This window comes from Paralichthys olivaceus, chromosome 8 (assembly GCF_024713975.1).
Source record: "Paralichthys olivaceus isolate ysfri-2021 chromosome 8, ASM2471397v2, whole genome shotgun sequence".
NCBI lineage: Eukaryota > Metazoa > Chordata > Actinopteri > Pleuronectiformes > Paralichthyidae > Paralichthys > Paralichthys olivaceus.
Genome location: NC_091100.1, coordinates 17,170,723 through 17,190,724, shown reverse-complemented (window position 1 = coordinate 17,190,724; position 20,002 = coordinate 17,170,723). Strand labels below are relative to the sequence as shown.

The following is a 20,002-nucleotide window of genomic DNA, read 5'->3' as shown; positions in this document are numbered from 1 at the left end:
AGACGAAAAAGACAATGACTCTCTGTTTGAATCAAAGATGAAACCTAGTTATAGTAGAACCTAGGGCATATGTGCTTACTTGGTCTAGAGTGGTCTGAGAGACTGAGTAGTCCTCTATGCTGAGCGCCTCCTTGTTCTTGGAGAGCAGGGAGAAAATGCGGGCGAGGGAAGTGAGGGATGAGGACAGCTGGTACTGCAGCATGTTGCGGTGCTTCTCCTTCAGCGTGCTGCCTGGGAGCTCCTGCTCTATGAACTCCATCACTGGCCGAAGATCTGGGTCCGGCCCGGCCACCCGCAGGATGATGGTGTAGCCATCGCCAAATCTGATGGAAAAGAAAAGAAGGATTAAGAATAAAAGAAACATAAGACAGTAAAGTGAAGCGAAAATATGATGACAACTCTTTCTCTAATTTCTCATGATATGTAATTTCCTCCGTCTAGAATTGTGTTTGTTTGCTTGTCTCTTAGTAATCAGGATTACACGAAAACAAATGGATGGATTACCATGAAAACATATCTTTCTTCTTTTTGGGAGCAGATTCAGACATGGGGAGCAGATAGAGTGTGTTTTTAAAATGTTTTGTTGATTTTTCCGAGAATAATTTTTGGATCTTGTTGAAAAAAATTCTTAGGGGACTGATATTCATGAGTTTGTGCAATTTGGTGCAGATCAGGATAAAAGTCTGGATCTAATAAATTCAAGTCTGATTTCATATGGGGACTGTTAGCCTTGGTGGAGGTATCTCTGAGTGTCATTCTACTTTGCGATGTATTTGTATGGCAAGTCTATGATACGAATGACCAAAACTTGTTCACTGCAATCATGAATGGCTGTATGTGCGTATTATTGCTATGGTGAGTGTCCCTACCTGTTCTTGAGGTGCTGTACGCTGCCCAGACAGCGGAACCTGCCGTTGACCATGATGGCCATCCTGGTGCAAAGGGCCTCACACTCCTCCATACTGTAAACAAGAACACACCAAGATTAGGATAATAATATATAAATTAATGGGTAAAAAATAAAGGAATAATCTCTTGGATGCATTTTTAAGATAATACTGCATGGTGTATTGAAATACACATTTGCATTGTTGATGTAACGGATGTTGTTCAGATCACTCGTCTAACCTATGAGAGGTGAGGACTACAGATCGTCCCTCTTTGATGATGCTCAGGATGGTGTTCCATAAGGCCCGACGCGCCTTAGGGTCCATGCCTGTAGTTGGTTCATCCTGTGACAAGGAAACAACAGATTCTCAGCTGCTGCTACAACACAGTGATGAAAACACAACACAATGTCTTATTTTTATGAAAAATACTAAGTGGTTGTGATTTATTTTCCCACTCACCAGAAACACGACAGGTGGTCCTCCTATTAGAGCGATGGCAGTCGACAGTTTCCTCATGTTTCCTCCACTGTAGCTGCCTGCTGACTTGTCCACATATTTCACCAGGCCCAGCTTCCGGATGCCCCACTCTGCCACCTAGTGGATGGGATGAGCTATTCAGTTTCAAACATTTATACAAACATATTTTTTAACACAGACTGTGTAACTCATATAATGAATCATTGTGTATGTATGTGTGTTTGTTGCTGACCTCGCAGACTTCCTTCTCAGGCACTCCTCTCAGGATGGCATAAAACTCCAGATGCTCTCTGCCAGTCAGCAGGTCGTTGATAGCATCAAACTGGGGACAGTAGCCCATGTTCTGATGCACTTCATCGATCTCTGATGTTACACTGGAATGAGATAAACACAGAGGAGGATGATTAGGTTTTATAGAAATCAAAAGTATGTTGAAGTATATAATCTTATTCAACAGGGATTGGATGGAGTTGTTCTGTTCTGCCTTGATTCAACAACCATTTCTTGCATATTAAAGAGGTTGCATAGGACAATATTTTATGCTTCCTGTCATGGTCTGTAACAGATGGTTGGATGTGTTGGTTATTCTGTGGCATGATGTGTTCTTACCTTTTGCCAGCCAGGTATGCCTCTCCACCGGTCACTACAGAGTCTCCTGTCAGCATTTTAAAGGTGCTGGTTTTTCCTGCTCCATTCACCCCCAGCAAACCGAAGCACTGCAGGAAAGAATACAAACTTTTAATGAGCATTATTTTCAACTTCAGTCTAATAAATTGATTTAAACCCATATTAAAGATTCCCCTTGATTTGTGTTAAACAGGTACAACAGGTGTTGAGACACTCCATCTGTTTCATACCTCTCCAGGGGGGATGCCGACGCACAGCCGGTCCACTGCTGGCTTCTGTTTCCGTTTGTAAATCTTGGTTAGCTGTCTGAGCTCCAGGATGTCGGTCTGTCCTCCTCCACCCAGGATCCTCTGTCGCTCTCTGGCCACGTCCTCATCTTCTTCTCCAATAGGCTTCAGATGACTGGTGGACGATCTGGACAAGCACAGAGCGGAAAGTGAGGAGGAGTCCCATCGAAAACAGATTTGCTGGAGGATTTTCATTTAAGTCCTTCTCACAGAAAAGAGCTTTTAATGATGGAGCTAAAAAGTTTCACCCACCTGGCCTTAATGCAGAAGCGATACTGAATGAGGACGGTAATGCAGAAGAAGATGACGCCCTCTATGGCCATCGCAAACAGATTCTTTCCCACCATGTCCCAAGCCAGAGGTGAACGGAACCGGTTTTCACCTACAACAGTACAGACAATCCCGTAGTTTTAGAAACATTTTGCCAAAACTAGTAAGAGTAAAAAGAATTTCCTCAAGAACACTTGGCAGTTGTTAACAGAAGTGTGCTGCACTTACCAAATCTCTCCAAAGCATCAGCCATTGCCTGATTCTTCACCATGTCAATCAGTCCTCTGCCCAGACAGAAGTGTGGGAAGATGAGAAACACGTTCTTCAAGATGTCGTTGATGCCACCGATCTCCTGAAACAGTCGTGATATCAATATTTACAGTTAATATTTAATCGACATGGGCAAAATCATTTCCCTTAGAAACATCTCTCCTTCTAGACATTATTTTTCAATCATCAATCAATCATCTGTCTGCTCCATGTCAACATTACTTACATTGCTGCCGAACAGCTCCAGCACAAATGTGGAGACACTGCCATTGATTCCTATCAGTATGTTGACGCTGGTCAGAACCACGTAGGCTGTGCTGGGGATCTTAAAGAAAAATGAGGCTGGGTACATCAGAGGGGTGATCGACCACCTGGAAGGAAACACACGGATCGTTTTTAGATGAAAGGCATAACAAAACTGAGAAAATGATATAATGAAGAAAGTGAATATGAGTCAAACTCACCCATAGAGCAGCAGCAGCAGAGCCAGCACAGGCAGATTAGTGGAGGAGACGTAGGCGTCTTGTTGGAAACACACAAAAATAATGATGACCAGTGTAGCTGGGACGATGTAGTTACACTGCAAGAGAGGAAGAAAAACAGACTTCAGGGCTTAGAAAAGAGCAGAATGTTCCAATTTATTTTGACTTTTCTCTTTTAATTTGTCTGATAAAATGGAGAGGAGCCAGTGGAAACAACTGAATCAATTTTCTTACCATATCCCAGACAAAGTTGGCCAGCCAGTAGAGGAGAGGCTGCACTCCACTGATGAACTGCAAGTGTTTTGCCTTGTTCACTCTCTCCTGAATGAGGAAAACCACAAAACTGGCCGGGACAAAGGACATGGCAAAGATGACGCAGATGGACACCAACACGTCCACTGACGTTGTCATCCTGAGGGAGAGAGAGAAGAGAGCGAAAGAAGGAAATGAGAATAAGATGATATTTCACCAGAAAATAATAGGTGCATTTTCAAATGCAGCCCCAAATCCTGATACTCACAATGCGACCTGTGAGAGCTGCTCCTTGGTGAGGTTGAGTGGGTGATTGTAGGCGGAGATGCCAAACTTTGAGGGGTCTTTGCCGGCTGGCAGACTTGCTCGCAGGATGCCGTTGTTCATCACGTTGAGGAAGGAGCCGATGCTGTGCCAGCCCTTGTTGTTAAACCAGATCTGGAGAAGAGAGAAGCGAAGTGACATTTTAGTCTCCGTAACTAAAAAAGAAATCTGGAAGTACATTACTAGCTTGGGGATCAGCTGAATGCCATAAGGGAATAGTGGAAGATGTTGTCCTTAAAAGGGTATCTCACACGGCTCTATTGCCATAAAGTTATTTGCTCTGGACTGCATCACTCTTAAGCCATGTTTCTACGCTTTTCTTTGTTAATTACCTCTTTCCATATTCATTTTTTCCATTTAGGATTAAAGGACAACTTCTGACATAAAAAGAAGAAACTGTATGTGGAAGTGTTGTAATTAAGAAGGAAAAAGCTGTGGTTGTGTGGGACTGTGGAGCTGAAGCTGTGTTTAATCTGCAAGGTAATCTGAGGTTTTGTTGAAGAATTTGGACAAGGAAGCTCGTCAGTAGCATACAAGGCCATGTGCTGTTGTGTAATTGGTTTGAATGCGTGCATCATTCTGCATGTCTGTGCTAACCTTGACATTATTCTTGGTGTCCAATCCTTGGACAAAACTGGAGAGACTGTGAAAGAAACGATCAGCTGCCGCTCCCTGAGGGGTGGGAGAGAGAGAAAGAGGGAGAGAGTTCTCTTTAGTTCAAACCTACAATAATATGAGTCTATTAAATCAACATTTTTATAAAAACATGTTGAAATAATTTTCCTTTACAGTGTTAGTTTCACATCACGACTAACTGAAAACTCCAGTAGCAAAATAAAAATATTATTAGCCTGTCTTTATTCAGTACCGTGCTGCTGTGGACCAGTTCAGTGTATGTAAAGTGATAATATCATGAATTCTCTTACCCTCTCCAGGCGGAAGCGTCTCCTCAGATGAGCGATCGCATCATCGATTTCGTCTCTGTTGGACAAAAACTGAGAACCGGGGGCACCCAGTGAGAATCCACCGTATCTGTGGAGAGCAGGATTGTTTTAACATCAGTGAGGGACACAGACAGCAACGCTGCTACTCAAGTTCAATATTATTGATATATCACTAAGCTCAAGACAAATCATCTCTGATAATGTACCTGAACTCGTTGACCCAAATCTTGTTCTTCAGGCTGAAAAAAAGAAGATATTCAATATTTAACAATTCTTTCGGTCAGAATTAACACATATTTAGGTTTGTCACACACACACATACGAGAGATGAGTGTTACCTCTTTCCAATAATTTGAGCGTAGGTTTTAACCAGATAGTCTGAGATGTTTCTGCCAGTCAAATTCTGAAGTGTGTCATTGTCACTGATCTTCATCTGGAAACACAAAGAGGTAAAAACATATATTAACATTTGTTTTTTTTCAATTTGTGCTTTATTGGTTCTCTTTTTTGATTATTTTAAACTAATTTATATTTTTGACTTTCTTAATGTTTGGTGTCACTAACATGTGGTGGTGGAAGTCCGCCAGCACCAGCCGGACACTCGGGCAGCATTCTCTTGCGGCCTTCGCAGCTGCACTCGCACAGTGGAGACGGATTCTCCATGGTCCAGTTTCCGTTGTCGAACATGTCCTTCACACCTTGAGAGACTTGTGGGATTGACCACTCATCCTCTACTGCAGTGCATGAGATGTTCCTGGAGCACAGAGAGAGATAAGTTATTAATACATAATACTCATATTACATGTTATATGTAGATCTACACTAGTATCTATATATTTCAATTTTTTCAATTTTACAGTCAGATAAAAAGAGAAAAACTCACGTTGCGGGTTCTCCTTCCATGCAGCGTGTTCCAAATCCTGGTTTTTCCATCAGAGCTTCCAGTAGTTTGTTGGTGTGAGCATTCTCAGGCATGTCATTACTACAAACACAGACCGAAACATTTTAATAACACACACAGATGATGCTTATCATTCTAATATCATTTTAAAAAGTGCAATCAAGAAAGATTTGATTGAGGTGAGCGGAAAAATTGTGGTTTGACAGAAAACTGGTTGGCAATACATAAATGTTGTTAATATTTAAATGGATGAATAAAATGTAATATCTCACCTGATGAAGGTAAACTGTTCTCCGTACATGCTGGGATCCAGAGCCAGACTGGGGTACTTTCCAAACGGAGGAACGATCAGGCTGAACACCAGAGCGATACACACAAACACTGCAGGCAGAACAATCTGAAAAATAACACAATTAATTACATTCTTTACATATCAATGGCTTTGAAGAGACAGAGTTCTACAGTGGTTTACGATACACAAGTAAAAAGTAAGTAAGTAAGAAAAAAGCATGAGCATACCTGAGCAAAGAATCCTTTTCTGGAGCGTCGAGCATAGAGGAATCGTTTCCAGAGCAGTGCAACAAACTGCTGTCTCTTCAGACTCCAGCCTTTCACCTGGTATGAACCTTTACCATCTGTTCCACTGAGCCAGTCGGTCTCACGGGACTCTGGAAACAGACACCGCACACATGTGAGCAAACTCTGGCCTCATTTTCTAGTATTGCTAATTATAACTGCAACTGCAATTTTATTGGCATAAAGCATTTCAAAACATAGCAATAAAACTGTTGCTGTCATTGCACTGCATACTGGGTAGTGCAGTTCTACCTGGGTCACCTTCAGAGTCGTTGAATTCAAAGTCGTCCTCAGTGAAGGGCTTCAGGCAGCTCTGGTGGTCTCCGAAGGCGTGATGGCGACGAGTCCTAGTTGGTACGACTCCATCTGCAGCCACAGGAGAGTAAACACATTAGTTTAATTCTCCTAATATTTGCCTTTAATACAAATGTAAGTCTAACTATTGTGAGTGGAAAATTTCCTTTATCTCACCTGAAAGCTCGACAGAGTCCACTCCACTGTCCTCAGCCACTTTCAGGAAAATCTGAGTTGGAAAACACAAGATTAAACAATGGATAAACTAAACACAGATGTTAACTAACTGCAGATGCTTAAAACCACTAAATTCAATGTAATAACACAGATTCACTTTTTTTTACAACCATCTGTGGAAGAAATGACAAAGAGGCAAGTCACCTCTTCCAGGGTGGTGTCAGATATTCCATAGCTGGATATTCCCAGGTCTGTCAGTCGGTCGTCAAGCTCATGGAAGAGCTCCACAAAGGCTCCGTCTTTAGCAGACTGGTAGGGCAAGACATATGTGAGTTCATGGCCGAGATCCTCCACCAGGCGAGCCTCTGCGACGTGCTTGAATATCACATTTGAGATAAGGGATACATCTGTAGGAAAGATCAAGAGTTTTGTGAGTGGGAATAAAAAACAGTATTTGTTGCAAAGTTAAAAACTATCCAACTTTGAGGCAGCGAGTTTAGTGTCAGTTCGTACCAATGGTGGTGGTTTCACTCTCCGGTTCGCTGCCCAAACCAGCATCAGAACTGCTGTCTGATACGCTGTCCTCCTGAACAAAAGTCAAAGAGTGTTCACAGTTAAGTACATCAGGGTGAAATTAAACATCAGAGTTTTAAAAAAAAGTCAATCGATGCTTACTTTCTCTGTTTTCTTGGTGTAGCAGACAGTGCTGGCAGAATTCCTGCAGGACTGAAGTGTCAGGTCGTAGTCTCTCTTGACCAGGGTCAGGTAGTAGCCTGTCCCCAGCTGAGTCTTCAGGAAAAGTGAGGAGCCTACGCAGCACAGTTTGCCATGGGAGATGATAGCGATGCGGTCGCCCAAGATATCGGCCTCATCCATGTGATGTGTGGACAGAATGATGGTGCGACCTAACAAAGGAAAACACACATTGAGCTTCATATGATAGAATATGCTGTAACTGTTTCTGTGGATAATTTGGCTGAATGATTTATAAAACTACAATTGGAACTACATCAAGTAATAATAAGAGAGAGAATTTACCCTGTCTGTATTTAAGCAGCAAGTCCCAGATGCCCCTACGTGCATAAGGATCAACCCCAGCAGTCGGTTCATCCAGAATCACAACCTTTGAGCCTCCAACAAAAGCCAGGGCCACTGACAGCTTCCTCTGCATCCCACCTGCAAAGACAACATGAAGAAAATGTTAGGATGACATCCTTCTTTCTTTGTATATCGAAAGTCAAACTATTTCATTTAATTTCAACATTTTAAATATTCAAACTGACCGGACAAGGTGCTGGTGCGGGACTGTCGCTTGTGCGGCAGCCCAACATCGTTCACAATCTGCTCCATCTCAGCCTTCACCTTCTCCTCCGGGAGCCCCTTCAGACGGCCGTAGAACCAGATGTGTTCCTCAACCGTCAGCCTGGGTCACAGCAAGTCAATAAATCACACATTTACCAAACCACAGGAGGAATAACGCGTGCTCAGAATTTCTTGATATGGAATACATACATGCTGAAAAGTACGTTGTGCTGTGGACAGACGCCCAGATTCTGTCGGATGGTGCTGAGCTCAGTGCGGATGTCCTTGCCGAGGATGTAGGCAGTACCGGAAGTGGGCGGGAACAACCCCGTCAGGATTGACCTATCAGAAACAAAGCAGGGGAAAATGAGAAAATCTTCTCAACTTCTCAAATTCCCGTAACAATTCTCTTGGAGCATTACAGTTATATTATATGATGAAATGTGTGTTAACGTACATAGTTGTGGTCTTGCCAGCTCCGTTGTGTCCCAGGAAGGAGGTGATCTGTCCTTCGTAGAACCTCAGGGACAGTTCATCTACGGCCAGCTTGTTCCCATGGCTGTAGACCTTTACCAAATTCTCAATGTAAACACCTGGGTCGATGTGGCTCGGCTCCTCCTCAATACACACCGCTGTGGGTAAAAAAAGCACAGCGAGAACTGCGTTTTAGAAATGACATAACAGAGGTTCTTCTATCGTCACAACCCTTTTACTAATTGTTTCGTATCTCACAATTCTGCAAAGTCATAATAATACTGATAATCATTTGTACCTTCAGTGTTGCCCTTCTTTGACAGAGGGGTGGAGATGTGTCTGTTCTGTTTCTCTCCACACCAGTAAGTCCTAGTGAAAGGGAAGTACCAAGCCCTGGGGATACCATACTGACCTGGAACAGACCGAATTATTTTAGTGTTTTTAAACAGCGTTCACTGAAACAATCCACAAGAACTCATAATACTATCAATATTTAACTGTATGTAATTGATTTAGATGTAAAATCCGTCCATGCTCACCAGGAAACACAGCTTCGAAGTACCAGGTCATTATTCCGTACAGAACGGCATCAAACAGCATGAGGCAGATGGAGGTGGTCAGGTTGTAGCTGTCTTCCTCCAGAGGGCTGGCCAGCAGATTTGACCACTGGATACCGACGCCTTGCTCCTCAAACAGGGCAAAGTATTCACAGCCGAACCCAAAAGCAACAGGAGACAGCAAACTCTGAGAGAAGATGAGAGAAACCACAATTCAGTGTGGAGAAAAAAGTAATTCAGGCCACAGAATGTAAATGGATGTAAAGGGTTAGGGTTAGTAAATGCATGACTATGTTTAGTTTGTCAATCTAATAATATAATAATAATAACATAAATAAAAATAATAAAGGACATTTTTCCAGGTCTTTCTGGACCAATGTGAAACTCCCTAAATCAGCATAACACTCAACACTCCTACTGAATTCTAATGTACTGTATATATTTAAATTTTGAAATAGGCTGGTGCTCTGGAACACTTCCCCATATTTGATATTTTATCATAGCACATTACCTGTTTTACCTAATTCTAGTTTTTATTCACCTAGTTTATTTATTGTAATAAACTTGTATAATAACAATAGTGTGTTATTGTAATACTCTACTCTACTCATCATTTTAGAGAGAGTGTTATAATGAGTGCTATATAAATAAAATGATTTCTTTCACACACCACAACAACTTTGGCTCCAAAGCCGACGTAGTCTTGCCAGGCAACACACAGCACATAGGGCAGGTAGAGAGTGAAGTAGATGATGCCCCCGCAGGCCGCAGCCAGGTTGGCACGAGAGAACAGGGTGCTGATGAGGAAGCACTGCATGATGGTTACCACGCCGAACGATCCCAGGAACAGAAACACGACACCTGGATCACTGTACGGCAGCAGGTTGCCCATCTGAGAAGAGAAAAAGAAACAACGTTAAACTATTCCCTGGTTGCAGCAGTGTGATATCACTTGTTTTCCACAAGGTGATTTGGGGTGTCATAGAAAGCAGACATTATTTTCTATTATTTGCAGACATTCCTGTGTGATGACACCTCTGCATGTCTGTCTAAGTCCAACACTAACCTTCAACAACATGACCAACAGGCCGGCGCTGATCAGCAGCGGGATTAAACTGCTGATGAACCAGCTGAGCCACAGAGTGCCGTTATTCAGTCCCATGATCCTCATGGTCTCCTTGAGCCGTGCCTCCTTCTCGTACACAACGCCCTTGATGATGATGGCCACGGAGTACATCCAAGCCAAGGTCATGAACAGAGGCATCGACCGACTCATCACCCGAAGGAAACTATGGGCACGATAAATTATAGTCAAGCAACCCTTCAACCACCTCTACAGGGAAAGATTAAATGTTTTCCTTCCCAAACAGTTCACTTACATGTCATCGACATAACAGGGGTAAGGCATCTGCTGAATGTAGACGCCTGTCCTCTCCTTTGAGCCTGTGATAGCTCTGATGATTCCATGCTCAATAACATCTTGCAGGTAGGAAAATCCGCCCCAGATGTACCGCAGATCCTCGAAGGGGTCTGCTCTGGGACCAGGGTCCCAATACCTACAATACAAGATGAAAATGAATAAACCTCAATGAAAACCAAAAAAGGTTTAATAGCAGTTGGACACAGCCTCTTACCCGTCTTTAATTTTATTCGTCCTCTCCACATTATCGATGTCCATGCGGATCTTGTAGTTGACATTGGGAGGCAGGTCGGTGCTGTTGCTATGGGTGATATCAGGAAACACGATTCCTGCCCAGAATTTCTGGTTGTTCAGGAGACCCATGGACTTGTTGACCAGTCTCTCCTCATTAGCAACAGGCTCCAGCTTGTCCAGGTTCACACACTGAGAGAGAGAAGAATAGGTTTATGCCACATATTACTAAAAAGGAGCTTTCCCATCAGTCTTGTAAGATGTAAATGGTGCCTGAAGACACTGGCATAATGAGGACGGAAAAGAGGCGAGTTGCAGGATGTTTTCTTTAGAGAGATTCATTTTCAGTTTTCATACTTTTATTACTTTTATAACTTGAATAGTTATCATGCGCAAATGTTCAGAAAACACATCACTTTCCTCATTCTGTCCATTGCTGCAAAACCTCTTTTCAGCCTCTGTTTGAAACACATGGTTTTAGGTCCTGTCTTTTTAAAACCCAAAGCCCAGTTGACCCATACTATTGGGACTGATCAACCTCTTTTAGCACATGTAAAAGTCGGCCACTTGACATGGCTTGGTTAGGGGAAGTGCCAGACTAGCCGCAAAGTCTGCAATATGCAGATGTGGGGCATTGAGATGTCAGGTGATGTTATGATTTCCCAGAAGTATGTGACTGTGAACTCTGTACCTTATTATACACAGTCATGTGCCTTGAGTAGACACTGAGTAACAATACCATAGTTGTTAAGTTGACCCCATGATACCTCCTTCTATATTACCCTCTCACATATTTATCAGACTTATACATCATCCCTGCATACTGAGAGTGTGAGAAGCCGACGAGTTCAGAGAGCACAATGAAAATACAATGTAGGGACTCCTAATGCTGCGGGCTTGACGATGTTTTATGGTTCAATGTTTTATGGAGAGGCGTTGACATATTTTTGGGTGTGAGAAAAGCCGGTTTACACACATTACATGATCATAATCAGTGGGTTGTTGTTAGTGTTGCTACATGTAAACATTGTAAAACACCATTTTGCGACCGACAAAGATACATAATTGACCTCAAGTCAGGGTTCAAAATTCTCTATCTGTAAATGACTGGTAATGTGTTGATGCATTTCACCACATTATCCACAGTAGAAAGAGGAGCCTGACGGGAGTCTACGGTCATGGAAACAAGTTTATAATCATTGGTTATATTTAGAAAGATAATCAGACTATTATCAGTTGTCTATGTGATGGATAAAACCATTTATTATTGAGGTAATCCCACCATTAATATTATCAGAGGCACATCATCAGGCTGTCATATCACATTTCATCATCTCAATGAAGAAAAGAACATCTGATTGCTTTTAATAGCTTTGCCTAAATGCAGTATAAAGTGCATTAACAAATAATGAAAGATACTGGGAGATTGTGTTATTGGTATCTAACATTGCTGCTCTACTTTTTCTTTGCAACTTGACATAAATGGAAGATATTGGATAAAAGCTAGTTTACAGATACAACCTGAGACTCATACAAATGCACATTTATTGCCCCCGTCCATGAAAATGAGGACGGCTACATAGTGATATAATTACACACGTCTGTCATGAGTCATGCGAAAACATCATAACTTGCTCTACATTTCTTTTTCTTTGACGTCAGAACTGTCTTGGGATTTTAAACACTGAATCTTTCTCTGGAGAAATAATTTCCATCATTGCACACACTTCACTGCTGTCTTTCTTATTTACTTTGTGTGTGTTGTCTTTGTTACATCGTTCTCTATGACACTAACCTCCATGAAGCGTGAGATGGTCTGTATGGCCTGGTCAGTCTCGTTGAAGACCTCTCTCCAGGTGAAAGCGGATCCTGCAGGTCTGTGGTCCTCTGAGGACTTGGACAGGAAATCGAACACATCTGACACGCGCCACTCAGTATCACTGAGCTGGCTGTTGAAGAATGCAGCGCTGGCGTTATTCTGCAGCAGGGTCTGTAAAAGGGTGAAAGATTTATTTTGGTTATTTTATTCTTATATTTAGATCTGAAAGTAACAAAAAACTTTGCAGGTAAACAAATAGCTTTACAGAAAGCTTAGAGTTAGTTTCTTTCTGACACTGTGCTGTAAAATGTGTGTTAAACAACAGAGAAAATAAAAAGCTAGAGCGTCACTTTATGCCTGAGGGCTTGTTAGCTTTTCTGACCTTTGTTACTGCTGCACTTGGTGTTAGTGCATTGTTTGGCTTGTGACCTCATTTACTATTCAAGGGTTTTCTCAAAATAATTGCCTTGTTTAATGTAACCAACTTCCTCTTTCCTAGACAGACAAACCTATCTAATCAAACATTGTACAAAATTTAATATTATTTACATCCTGATGTTTTTAAAACCCTCAAAGGTGTCATAGTTGCAAAAATTTTGAATTCTGTTCTACAATGACCTCTGGTGCTGATGTGGGATGTGAACGTCTCATATTTACTGACAAAGATTATTTGTCACATATTTGTCTGTTTCCGGACTAAGCTTTGTGCATATGAGTGGATGTGAAAACAGCTAAGGAGAGGAAAGTAAAATGTTAAAACATGGTGTGAAAGCTGCCATGAAATCAGCCATTTTAGGCCAATTTCCCCCCAGAAATGTATTCCTTGAGGGACTGATGAATCATGCACATACAATCCCAACAAAAATACTTTCCACTGGTAAACACAGAATTCCATTTATTCAAAATTTTTAAATGCATTAAATTGCTTTCTAAGCGTCATATTGTCAGTATCACATTTCACCACTAGGTGAAAGTGGTGCTTATGTAATTTGCATAGGAAACGTGAAGAAAAAAACAGTTACTGACAGACATGTTACAAACTACATTACATCGGATGGAGATATTTGAACTTGACAATCAGTTTCGGATCCTGCAGAAGACACAAAAGTTTTGAATCGAAAAACTCAAGACAAAACAAATAACCATATGGGCTTGTCACCAAACTATTGATTTAATATTGATATGATTTAATGGCCCACTGACGGTCCATCTATCCAGTGTTAAATTAATCAAGTTTTTTTTGTTTGTCTTTGTTTTTTTTTAGCTGGATTATCTGTCTGTGTATTAGTTAATCATCTTTGCCTCTGCCCTCTTTCTGCATAGTTTCAATAGCTTTCTTCAGCCTGAGCCTGAAAAATACATGAACCGTGTTTGTTACATTCAGGGGCAGTCGGATATCTTGTTAATGTTAATATTCTGGGTGGTGGCCTCTACAGACGCCTTAGATCGGGAAAGGTCCTTCCTCCTTTGCAAGTCATAACACAGACATAATTACACTGAAGTCATAGAGATGCCCAGATTATTCTCTTTGAACCCCTGAAGTAAACAGGAAGAACAGTTCTGATGTGTGTACGTGAACAATGTCAGTGCCTCCCACTCACCCTAACTAAGTCCATTTCTTCGCTATTCTCCATGAAGCTCCAAATTTTGGGTCTCATCTCCTCCCACATCCCTCCAAGATCTCTCAGGACTCCGAGCTCCTGGAAGGTCTTATTAACCTGTAGCACACACACAACAAAAAAACAAACATCCTCAATCATTTGATGGGTCTTAAAGGATAATTCTGAAGGGGTCTCAGAGATTTAAGAGCCTCATGTACCTCATGGATGATTCTCTGTGTTGCTGGTGTATCCGGGGTGTACAGGATCTTCCCCATAAGCAGTGGCTTCAGAGCTCTCCAGATCATCCTGGAAATGGGGCTGGACTCCAGGCTCCGCATCATGCTGTTACAATAAGGTGCTGGAAGAATAAATACAAGACAATTAGATTCAAGGACGCTGTGGAAATTAACAATAAAGGTTGAAATTTAAGGTACTTCAGACTAGATAGCAGTGGACACTTACTGGAAGAGTTATCGTAAGAAGAGAGAGGCTCGCTGTCGCTGTCGTTGCCATGGTTTCCAAACAGGGCCTTGTAGTTGTTGTCCTCGTACCAGTTGAGAGACTTAATTTTGAGGCCACCTCCCTCTGGGTGTCCGCAGACGATACGTGACACAGCCTGGTACATCTGGTTTGGAGAGCCTGTGGCATTTGCAGTCAGATACAGGATCTCCTTTCGCATGTCCTTCCAACTGTTCATACCAGCGAGCTGAGGGACGGACACACACAGAAATACACAGATAGATGTTAGTGTTGATGTCATTGTCAGATCAGTGATACTAATTCTAAAACATGTGGGAGGAGGTCTTTTATTTCTTGCTTTAGCCTGAAAATATAATATGTATTCTGCATTATCTTATATGAAGCTCTTTGAATTCCCTTGCCGTTGAAATGCGCTATACAAATAAACTTCCCCTGCTTTGCATGGATATCAAAAGTTGTACTTTTTGACCACCAAGATGGAATCAGTACATCCTAGAGTCAAAGTTTGTGCAGAGGACCCTTGAGGTGTTACTAAGATATCGTGTTTACACAAATTGAACAGATGTAGGGAAGGACACAACCACAACACACTGCCTCCGGCCTGCACCATTAAAATTATTTTAGTCTGGGAATAATGTCTGAGATCCATGTCTGTGAAGTTCTAAAGGAGATCAGCTCACAGCAGTAGAACAAGGCGTCTCTGTGCTGTTACTGAGTCTGCTGAATGTACTGTTTGTTGTTTGGTTTCCAACCTTTTTTGTCAGTTGTATCACTGCACCCCCACAACCCACATTTGAACCATTACATACAATAGAGGAAACAATTTCAACTGATATTCATTTAATTGTATCTATGTATTTTAACCATTTACTTGTGCCACTTTTGACTTTTCTTCCATTACTTGGAAAACATTTCAAAATTTAAATAATATAATTTTGTTATGTATCTCAACCATTTATCTATAAAATCTTTAGCTGGTTATTAACTTTTACTCATGATATATTTGGAGCTATTTCTTCATTTATCCATGACCATGACTATTTTAACTGTGCATCTATCACTACATCTACATCTTTTAGTGTTCATATGCTATTAATCTACAAAATGTATGTTATTATTGATTTTATTTGTATAGGATATTTTATCACTGCTGTAATAAAGTGCTTCACAGATATCACAAAATAACAGGAAAAAGCATCATAGACCACAAGCAAAATAATACAAAATAAATAAAATATATATGTTGTATTGTGCACACTTTTTTAAGTACCCCATAATCTACTCCCATAAGTCAGACCCCCTGGGGTGAAAGTATTCCTTGTTCTGAATGATTCATATACGTAACAGACATTATTTGTCCCTCCTGCCCAGTGTTTAGGGGCTCTGACATACCTTGTATACTGTAACTCACAGTGTGAGAAATAAAATGAATATGTCAGCACCCATATTTGAAAAACTATTATCTGTCACAACACAGGCAGCTTATGTGTACCCATGTGTGTTGCTGTAGGTTTGAAGCTATTGAAGGTTATCATGTGCACTATGAGTGGTATTCCAGATGTGGAAGTAGTCAGGTGTTGCACTGTGGGGTGGAGACACTTTGCACTTAGCTGTCTGCCTGAGTGAGATAAATCTGACTGCTGTTACTGGTCATGTCCTTCTTCCTCTGTGCATGAGTGAGTGTGCCAATATGGATTTGCATTTCTGCCAGATGGACAAAAGGATGTATATTCATTCTTAAAGTATGATAGTACATGGTTTTTACTGGGATTTACAGCTACATTGTGCTGTACAAACTTGTGCCACTGCAGTTGCGATATGCTTTTAGTGAAACACTGTTGTTCTTGATTACATAAAATTAGATTAGTTACACAGTCATAGAAGCGGTAGCCATCCGCAGTGTTTAGGCACTTAAAAATGCAAACAGACATTCCTTATAACTGTAAATTCAACCCAAGCAACACTAAAAATGTATGGAAGAACTTAAACATACAATTCTGCTGTATTCAATTGTCATTAATGAACAAGAAAACAGCTCTGTCACACTCTGTCTCTCTTGATATCCTCTCAACAGTCAGTGTTCAGGCTAAAGGGAGCAGGGAGTTCATGATTCATGTGGAGGTTACTACAGGTCAAAAGACAAGTCAGCACAAGCTCCTCCAGTTTCTCTCTACAAACTGGCCAACCAAACCACACATGCAACTCTGACACAAACTTGTGATGGAGGAGGGGATTAGAGTTTTCCTGCAATTAAAACGAAGCAAAGGGAGAAGAATTGAGTGCTTTTGTTCCCTAGGAATGAGCCAGAGGTTAGTAAATGGGGAGAAAGAAAGAAAGAAAGAAAGTAAGAAAGAAAAAAAGGTGTTTTGTTGCAGTGGAGCAGGAGGAGGAAATGAGAGCAGAAGGCAGGAGTGGAAGGTGTGAGAACAAAGAGAGGTTATTATCGGTCATTCTCCCAATAGGCACCTCTACAGGCTCCTCAACTAGAGCGCTACTGACAATTGTTACTGAGAACACACTCTCTGCCACACAGACAAACACAACCACACATGAGAGGAGGCACAAACACACAGAAGATCCTGACACAGCAGGATAAATAAATACTGTTTCCTCTGTTGACTTCTCCATAATTCTTATTCTGCCTGTCAACAAGATATTCAACACTGTTTTCCTTCAAGAGAAAGTGAGACAGTGCATGTCTGACAGCAGATTAAGAGAAAGGTTGCGTCTAGGATCACACACACACACACACACACACACACACACTCACTCTCTGAGATCGTTCTGTATGCGGTGGCTGCAGCTGAGCTCTCAGCCACATCAAACATTCACATGCTTCCTTGTTTGCTCGTGCACAAATAATTGCATCTGTGTGTGTTGTGTTCGACAGGGTGCATATCTGGGTTTTTGTGTGGGTGACTTTCTTGTGTGTCTGTCGGTGTGTGTTTATGCATAAAAAAGGCCCCGGCGGTTGTGCATGTGTGTCATCTCTTGGTTGCTAGAAGCTATAGAAGCTGCGAGAACACACCGTGTTATACCATAACCTACTTCTTTTGCTCAGTGTCAAACGCTCACACATACCCGGAGGCAAACAGGCACCCAAGTTACGACTCTACCAGCTGAAAAACTCACATGTGATTCTGCCGATGTGCCGACTGTGTATTAATTTGCCTGTGGTAAAAACACTTTCATGTGACTGAGTATAAGTGTTATCTCCCTAGAGTGAAGATAAACTTGTTAACTTAGGTGACTAGGTGAGTAGCACACGCACATACACACACACAGAGACAGGCAGCAGAAGAGGATTGTCCTAAAGTAACCTTGTTGCAGAGCCTTAGTGTTCGAGGTTACCATCGTACAAATTTCCATTCCAGCACAACTATTTAGACCAGAGCAGCTCAGGGGCCAGTCATAAATGAATTCATCTGAAATCACACATTATCCCCATATCCAAATCAGGTTGAATATTTTGTCATTTTAAGAAGTTTGTCTTGAGGTTACTAGAGTTCACTCCTGCTCCCTCTGAAAAGATAAATCTGAGACTTCAGACTGAATCATAGGAAGAACAGAGACATATTGACAGATATAATATTGTTTTTAAAAATGTAAATTAAAAATGGTTCAAGTAATATCCAGATATCAGGTTATAGATTTCCACATGATGACACTGATCAGGCTTTGGAAGAGAAAAGGTTACTAGAGTTTATTCACTGTATTATGCTTTGCTGAGCAATCATTCAAGATACTAACAGCAAACAAAGCAAAGAAGATAAATATCACTAATGTTTTTGAAATGCAGGATGGTTCAAATTACAATAAAATGGTATAAAGGATTTGCATTTATCAGCTTTGTCAAGGGAGAAAATGAATGACGTCTTTTTCCTTATTCACCATCTATCGTAATGACGGCTTTGGTATAACAAGGTGTTGTAACAGCTTCGGAATGAGTGGATATTTTAGAGTGCAAATCTGTGCACTGCCAGCCTCCTGAGCTCAACTAAATAATCTGATTACAAACACAGACAAGGGTTAAGAGGACCACTTCAACTTAATTAGGACTTAACAACAATACGTTAAGAGTATAGATGTTCAACTGCTGAACACAATTCATGGGCATTAATTGAGAAATTATTAAAAGGATTTTCTCTTTTTTCACAACTTGTTGCATTATTTCTTATGTAGCTGTGAGCTACTGGTTGATAAACACGTCGGTTTATTCCTCCACAACGCTACACTCACACCTTCTCCTTATCAGCTTATAAGCTTAGGGCAAACAGTAGCAGATAAATATAAACCTGGGTCTGATAACAGAGGCTTGGATTTTGTTCTAGCTTTTTTCTTAGCACATTTTTTTTCTTTAATTAAAATATGATGCTGCACATGTCCATCTTATGGCAAAATATTATTTTTGAAGTGAGAAAACAGAGCAATTCGGTTTCATTTTCTAGACTAAAAAGTTGGTTAATTCTGCCCCTTTTCAAGTTTAATTTCTAAATTTTCATACCAGTGGCAGATGTTAAAATGAGCTTTTTTATCCCCCAAGACATTTTGAAAATAAATTACAGCCGCTCTTTTTTTGTCTTTCTCTCAGCAATGATAAGCTCTAGGTGAAAACAGTTAGACGGATAATTACTGCTTATGAATTAGAGGTTACATGAGTGCATTTCTCCATTCTGCCAGTTTCGTTTGGCATTCATCTACCAGAGCAGTCAAGCAAAACTCAAACAATCTGCTTTAAGCACACTAACACACACTGAAGAAGAACAGAATAATCACTGATTAAATAGATTACTGAATATGCCACAGTGAGGTCACAGGTCATGCATGAAGTACTCCTGGCCTAAAATAAGCACCAGTAGCCATGTGAGATCAAACAGAGTTGGTTCATAAAACAAACTATCTCAGGTCAACGTTCTTCAACCACTGTTTTTTGCATATTCTGTGGTTTTGTGTTTGTAAATCATTGCCCTGTGACACAGTGCCACGCAGAGAGGAAGGTGATGTGGTGGAGGGAGGATAAAAAAACATTGATCTTAGGTTTCAACATCAGTGGTTGAAGACTAGCTCATTGGTGTTCTTACAGCTGCTTGGACAGGAAATGCACAAATCACATGCATACAGCTGGCTCTTTGTTTTCTGCCAACTCAGCAGAACACAAGCCTGAAAGAAAAGAGGCTCTCAGCGCATACGTGTGTGTGTGTTGGGGGGGGTTCAGCAAGGCTTTTGTGCAACTAACAACAGTAATGTTGAAATCTGGATCTAGTGGATATAGATGTGGTTTCATAAGGAGACTGTTGGACTGTGGTGGAGATATGTGTTTTAAGCAGTGTATCTTAACTTGCAAGGT

At 41.2% G+C, this 20,002-nt stretch overlaps 1 protein-coding gene across 3 annotated transcripts in view; it reads right to left on the bottom strand.

Moving 5' to 3' along the window:
• The window catches only part of LOC109627531 (phospholipid-transporting ATPase ABCA1), a 37,398-nt gene that overhangs the window by 2,701 nt on the left and 14,695 nt on the right, over positions 1–20,002 (bottom strand). For 2 of the 3 annotated variants that reach the window (XM_020084085.2, XM_069530007.1), the window contains exons 9-48: positions 14,638–14,881; positions 14,394–14,533; positions 14,176–14,292; positions 12,551–12,745; positions 10,739–10,947; positions 10,484–10,660; positions 10,171–10,393; positions 9,775–9,996; positions 9,087–9,291; positions 8,846–8,959; positions 8,531–8,705; positions 8,284–8,415; positions 8,055–8,194; positions 7,810–7,947; positions 7,447–7,676; positions 7,285–7,357; positions 6,976–7,178; positions 6,772–6,823; positions 6,553–6,666; positions 6,244–6,392; positions 5,997–6,121; positions 5,707–5,805; positions 5,388–5,577; positions 5,162–5,256; positions 5,030–5,062; positions 4,806–4,911; positions 4,477–4,551; positions 3,824–3,993; positions 3,538–3,715; positions 3,286–3,401; positions 3,048–3,192; positions 2,780–2,903; positions 2,534–2,663; positions 2,225–2,408; positions 1,977–2,083; positions 1,600–1,741; positions 1,350–1,484; positions 1,129–1,232; positions 870–962; positions 80–323 (exon numbers count right to left, since the gene is read on the bottom strand). In XM_020084085.2, coding sequence (XP_019939644.1) covers positions 80–323; positions 870–962; positions 1,129–1,232; positions 1,350–1,484; positions 1,600–1,741; positions 1,977–2,083; positions 2,225–2,408; positions 2,534–2,663; positions 2,780–2,903; positions 3,048–3,192; positions 3,286–3,401; positions 3,538–3,715; positions 3,824–3,993; positions 4,477–4,551; positions 4,806–4,911; positions 5,030–5,062; positions 5,162–5,256; positions 5,388–5,577; positions 5,707–5,805; positions 5,997–6,121; positions 6,244–6,392; positions 6,553–6,666; positions 6,772–6,823; positions 6,976–7,178; positions 7,285–7,357; positions 7,447–7,676; positions 7,810–7,947; positions 8,055–8,194; positions 8,284–8,415; positions 8,531–8,705; positions 8,846–8,959; positions 9,087–9,291; positions 9,775–9,996; positions 10,171–10,393; positions 10,484–10,660; positions 10,739–10,947; positions 12,551–12,745; positions 14,176–14,292; positions 14,394–14,533; positions 14,638–14,881 — 5,847 coding nt within the window. The remainder of the gene's footprint in view (positions 1–79; positions 324–869; positions 963–1,128; positions 1,233–1,349; positions 1,485–1,599; positions 1,742–1,976; positions 2,084–2,224; positions 2,409–2,533; positions 2,664–2,779; positions 2,904–3,047; positions 3,193–3,285; positions 3,402–3,537; positions 3,716–3,823; positions 3,994–4,476; positions 4,552–4,805; positions 4,912–5,029; positions 5,063–5,161; positions 5,257–5,387; positions 5,578–5,706; positions 5,806–5,996; positions 6,122–6,243; positions 6,393–6,552; positions 6,667–6,771; positions 6,824–6,975; positions 7,179–7,284; positions 7,358–7,446; positions 7,677–7,809; positions 7,948–8,054; positions 8,195–8,283; positions 8,416–8,530; positions 8,706–8,845; positions 8,960–9,086; positions 9,292–9,774; positions 9,997–10,170; positions 10,394–10,483; positions 10,661–10,738; positions 10,948–12,550; positions 12,746–14,175; positions 14,293–14,393; positions 14,534–14,637; positions 14,882–20,002) is intronic. The other variant, XM_020084086.2, reaches the window with a different exon arrangement.